The 5,970-nt window shown below is 42.7% G+C and overlaps 1 protein-coding gene across 5 annotated transcripts in view; it reads left to right on the top strand.

Moving 5' to 3' along the window:
- The first annotated feature begins 988 nt into the window (after positions 1-988).
- kif1b (kinesin family member 1B) overlaps positions 989-5,970 on the top strand; it is a 62,321-nt gene continuing 57,339 nt past the window's right edge. For all 5 annotated transcript variants that reach the window (XM_078288426.1, XM_078288427.1, XM_078288425.1 and 2 more), the window contains exons 1-2: positions 989-1,236; positions 2,514-2,667. In XM_078288426.1, the coding sequence (XP_078144552.1) occupies positions 2,562-2,667 (106 nt within the window). In that variant the 5' untranslated portion in view covers positions 989-1,236; positions 2,514-2,561. The remainder of the gene's footprint in view (positions 1,237-2,513; positions 2,668-5,970) is intronic.

The raw sequence follows: 5,970 nt of genomic DNA, 5'->3' as shown, positions 1-5,970 counted from the left end.
TATGTTCACAACTAGTCTTTTTTGTGGGGGGTATAATTGAGCTTTATTGTGCGCCTTCATTGTTTTCTTTCTGTTTGGTTGATTCCTAGGTATTTGTGTTCGGAGCTTTTCTTTTGCCAATGAACCAAGCCTCCCAAACGCATAAGCCTAGTCATCTTTTTTCCTGTAAACGTTATAAACTAATGGATTAACTCTGGGAACTGTCCTCAATTTAACTGACAGGATTTAAAACATACAGTATCTGAGGAAGGGTAGACTGCAGCATTTTATCCTGAATAATGACTATAAAAAAAATATGTAGCAGTCAAGGTCTTTAAGCGGCTAACATCTGTTGCACACCACACAAATCCCATACTGAAAAAAATTAATTTCACATATACCTCAGAATTTGTCTTACACACACAAAACTGGGCAAAAATATGAATTTGGACATGTAGATGGCATTCCTTCAAAACATTTTCTTTGTATGGACTGTGTACAACATATCGGCAGGTAACCTATATCCAAAATATATTCTGAATGAGTATCATCCACATGTGCAAGTGTGGACGTGAATTGTTGCCATACTTTGTATATCTGAAACATATTTTTAAACATGAAGTATATGTGATTTCTTTGTCGTGTGGAAGTAGAGATCTCAAAAAATACATAGTGATTCTGTCATTGAGGTATTGATGGTAGTTCAAGGCCCGTTGTAAAATGCAGTTGCCTCCGTTTAGCCGCTAGACGGCGCTCTCCCCAATGACCCTGGGTGTTGCGGTGACAGCGGTATACGGGGAGCGGTGGGAAGAAATCCTGCAGTATGGCGTCACGGTCAGAAAACCCCTCCCCTTCCGATTCCGAGCATCGCCATTGGCTCCCCGACTCATTAGTCACAGCTGTCTCGCCGCTCATTGGCTCGTCAGGCTGCCAGTCAGCGGGGGCCGAGAGGGAGTTGACGTAATCTCTTCGGTAAATCAAGGCAATCTATCAATTCTCCCTTCGCTTGTGTGCAGATATACGACCGCCTTTTATCTGAAACTGGAAAATAACCTCGTCAAGGAGGCACCGGGCGCAGTGGACGTCCATCTCGGCGGAGGATACAGCTATAATGGGTGTTTTTCACCAAAGCGGACTTTATAACAGTTTGTCTGCTCGCAGATTCTGATAAATAAAAAAGCAAAGCACATTTAACGCCCGCTAGTTTTCGCTGCTTTCCTATGGTGTTGCTGCTGTCTTTGTGAGCATCTTCTAAAAGTGAGTAAAAACGTTTAACCTCTTTCGCTGTTCACAGAACACAAGGTTGGGATTTTTAGTCTGACTGTGCAGTTTTGACGGTTTGTTTAGCATCGGATTATATTATTCGCATCACGCGTGAGTGTCTGGATGTTTCTTTGGCTCCGTCGTCCTAGTTTAAATGTCAGTTTGTGATGTAGTTTACAACATATGGCAGATATTTATCCAGTTGGCAAAGTATATACTTGTTTACGAGCACAGTATGTCTGGTATATTCCGTCAAGCCCTGCAGACAGACACTATACTTCCCTCTCCTGCCATATCGACTGAGGCCATGGCAGTTTGATAAACGTTTCATGGCAAACAGAAATCACTATCCTATAAAAACCTAATTGTATCCAACAGTTACCGATTGACACGTCGCATCTGTGTGAATTTACTAGTTAAATTGCTTCATCCCTGTTAGTCCAGGCCCGACATGAACAATGTATCTGTCTGTTACCAAAAAAAAACCATTGCAACTCCCTGCACTGTTCTAGATACAGACACAGGGGATTAGCCTACTTTTTGATCGCCGATTTTCATTTTCAAAAAAGCAGAATTTGGCTCTTTGCTGTTCTGTATCAGCAGTGTTGGATGTAGCAGACAGGCCCGGCTCACTGTCCTGCTGTAGCCTATACCAAATAGGGAAGATAGGATTTCATGGGCGTATGCTTTAGCAAGTATGGCTGACTGCAAGGACATGATGGAAAAACATCAGATATTTGGCTCGTGCAGTCATGGGGCGCGAGATGTACGGCTTTGTAACTGACTGTAAAGACGTCATAAAGTCATATTATAATAAGAAATATAATAGTATTTCTGCAGATTGGTAATTGTAGACATTATTTGTATTTTCTATTGGACATATGCCTATTTCACCTGTACTGCAGAATTATTAATCAGTCTGCTTTCTTAATTTGACTGGTAAGGTTTGATTGGCTGCTGTTTACCAAATATTAAAGAGCTTCAGTGGCTTTGGTCGGCCATATTTGTTGTAGGCTGTTATGATCGGAAATTTGGGGGGGGGGGGGGGGGTTATGATGAGACTCCCAGCAGTCGCAGTTCAATGCAAGGCCTAGACTTTCAATGTGTTTGTATTTACTGATAATAGGTTATGCTATTTCACTGTTGCATTCAATTGTCAATTTGTTATATTCTTAAATGAAAACAAGCACACAGTCTTTCGTCATGTTATTCCACACCAAATCTTTTTCACACAACAGATGCAAACATCTCTTTTTTTTATTTTCTTGCAGGAGGGACGACTTTGGAATCTAACTGGGAGAAAGTCCTCAACCGGAAACATGTCTGGGGCGTCTGTAAAAGTCGCTGTCCGGGTTCGACCCTTCAACTCCAGGGAGACGAGCAAGGACGCAAAATGTATCATCCAGATGCAAGGCAACTCTACCAGTAAGTCGCCCACTGGCACACACACACACACAAGGACACACACAAATACAAACACCACGGCCTACATTTCTGCTCCCTAGGCTGCTCATATGAATTCAGCACGTCACATGTGCTCCCGCCTGGTCCTTCCTTCGGGGGTCTTTAGTGGGGAGCAGCAGAATGAGCAAACTGAATGGTGGACGGTTGGGGACAAACAGCCTGAAAGAGAATAAAAGGCTTACAGAGTGAAATTCCTCCTCCTCCTCTGAAAGGGGCTGCATGCCTGAGGAGTCTCAGTGTGAGAAACGCTGAGTTGGTCCATACTGGGAGACCCGCAGGTCACCACACAGCCTGCCCCCCCACCCCCGATTCACCAGAGCTTTATCACACTGTTAGTGTTTTGGAAAGGATGCGGTTATCACTGTGTGGGTGGTTGTGCCGTCTTGTAGTTTACGCAAATAGTTTGAAAACAGGGGGCATTTGGTAGAGTTTTTTTGGCCAGAATTTGATCAGTTACCAGAGAAACTGTTTTTCATTGTAGTTTTTCATTAGTTTTCACAACAAACCTAAAGTGGTTGAGTTAAAGTTACAATGAAACCGCATTTTGAGTTAATGTGATGCGTTTCCTGTTGAAACAGGAGATATACGTCTCCTGGTACACTAAAGATTTTCCTTTTTCCAGGAAGTAAAAGTAATGAGATTTTGTTATGAAAATACAAGAAAATATAAATCTTTTGGGTCATTTCTTTGGCATAAATTGTCAAATATTGCAGAACATTGCAGAAGTCCTGTTTGAAGCAGAGCTGGACTGAGTACCTGACACAAAAATGACCTTAATTTCTATTCACTTGCAGTGTCAGCCGATACGATTTGTGATTTGATCAAAGATTAAGATGGATGTTGTATAGATACACTTAATATGCTTCCCAAAGCTTTTGTTTTATGTGAAAGCTCAGCAATGTCATGCTTTAGTCACTCTTGGCTTGTACAGATGTGCAATATGTCTGAAAGTAGGGCAGCAAAAACTACACAAAATTGGAAATTGCAGATGGAAGAATGAAAGCCTGTGCTCAAATGAATAAACCAAACTGAAATCTCATTGTAATATGCCCACTAGCGAAAAGTTTCGAAAATGTAGGCCTAATTCTTGCCGCATCAGATTAATCAATGTATAGCTTTCTATGAACGTTAAACCTCATTTCCAGAATTTGTTTTTGTGGTGCCATCATAATTTGATGGCAACTGTGTGTATAAACCTGTGACGATGTCATGCCTGTCTGCCGTAACAGAGGTGTTTGTGAGAAATGAAAGGGGAGATTATATGGCAGCAAGACAAGAAGACTTGAATGTGGGTTTGTAGTCTGTGATTCAGCCTGCTCACCTGCGCCTGTGAGTCACCAGGTACTATAAAGAGCTAGCTGACTCCATACACGCTGTTGTATTTCCCATATAAGCCGACAGATGAACGGCATCTCCCTGAAGTTAGCATGGGAGCGTTTAATGACCCAGTAACAGGACAGCGTGTGACGGCAGAAACCTGTTCTACCAGCAGGCCCTCTTTTATTTGCATTGGGTTCTGCCTGTCAGTCCTATCAGCCCCATTAGACTAAGCCTATATGAATCTTCCATAAGATCAAGTCTCCCTACCAGTTATGGCTCGCTTGCCCTTTATCTCTCACACTTCTCCAAAAGAGAAGCTTTGTGTCAAATCCCCAGTTCTTTCACTTCATATCCTTGGGTTTTCATTATGCCAAAGTCACTCGGAGGTGCTGGAGGGTGACTCGTGCGGTTTGTAGCAGAGCTGCAGTAGAATATGCAGTGTTTTTGGGGGGTTAGCGAGTGAGCGAGGGAGAGGAGGAGGCTGCAGTAGTGCCTACTCTACCTCCTATCACATGGGCAGATTGCAGAGCAGAATGGGAGGCTGGCAGGCGGCCATACTCTCCCTTCATCAGGACTCCATTGCAGATGGTATGCCGAGAATGCTGTCTTATTAGGATGCTGCGGGATCGTACAGTAGCTAGTGGCTCAAACTCACACATGCACAAACACATACACCTGTACACACACACACACACACACACGTATGCACACGCAGTGGAGACGACTTGACAGGCAGGGAGAAAATCTGCCCCTCCTCTAGTTGTTCATGGTTCACTAGATTTTCTCACACATTGTGTATCTGTTGAAGGCATACTTCTGCTGCTTTTTAGTCGAAGCACTTCACCACTGGTTTGTTTTGGAGATGAAGAGGCTGTCAGGGTTTGCATAATGATTTAATAGATAGCCATACTCATTCATTTTCAGTGTTAAGATTATGTAACATAAAAAGGAGCCCTGCCTTGAATTTCAAAACAAATGAATTTCAAAGCAAGCCCTTTTAAGATGTAAATCGGCTAAGCATGAGTTTCATGTATCCTGTTCTGCATCAATTCCTCAGTAATAAGTAATAAGTCTTTCTCGGGGACTTTTCATTCCATTTTTCATTTCTTGTGCACAATATTTAATTGAGAGATCCTCTTTCATTATGATAAGGCAGTGTTTTCTTTTAATTCTCTATATTGACATATCTCTCTTCCAGGTTTTCACCAACTACTTTGTGACAGGGTTTTATGACTACCAGATGTTTGTAATTTCCTAAATGTGTCTGAGATTAAATAGCGTTCTCCAAAACCTGATTGAATTGTTTAGTTGTGTCTCTCCATATCAAAGACAAGTATATCAATCCTCCCAACTTAGTATGCATGCTTTAGGGGGGTGAACTCCATAATGACACATCATTCCAGTCGTCTTTTTGCTGGTTCACAGTGTTAATAGTGAAATGCCAGTGTGTGTGTGTGTGTGTGTGTGTGTATGTGTGTGAAAGAAGTAGCTCAGTCAAGTGGACGACACGTGTGTTTGATAAGCTAAGGTTTTCCTGTGGAATGTCCCATCAAATGAGGCAGATCAATTTGTTGTCAGCCCTCTGAATATATACTTCTATCATTTTTTTTCTGGTCTTTGATGATGGCTAACATTTTAACCTGGGACTGAGAGCTGCCTGACAGAACTGGGATGTTTTATGGAGATGCTTGGTCAGCTTGTAGATGCTTGGCAGCTGTGTGGACGAGGCCATGACACTCCCCGTATTGTTGTGACTCGCTCAAGGGCATGATATGTGTGTGTGTGTGTGTGTGTGTGTGTGTGTGTGTGTCAACAACACAGCGAAAAAGAGAGCATGGGTGCAAGGGCAGGATATGCTCTTGCTCTCTCTGTCGCTTTCTCTCTCGCTCTCGCTCTCTCTCTCTCTCTCTCTCCTTTTCACCATGCAGGGCTGACAAGGATAGG

The sequence above is a fragment of the Centroberyx gerrardi genome, chromosome 14 (genome assembly GCF_048128805.1).
Source record: "Centroberyx gerrardi isolate f3 chromosome 14, fCenGer3.hap1.cur.20231027, whole genome shotgun sequence".
Classification (NCBI taxonomy): domain Eukaryota; kingdom Metazoa; phylum Chordata; class Actinopteri; order Beryciformes; family Berycidae; genus Centroberyx; species Centroberyx gerrardi.
The sequence above is the reverse complement of the archived record's forward strand: the minus strand, read 5'-3'. Positions and strand labels throughout refer to the sequence as shown.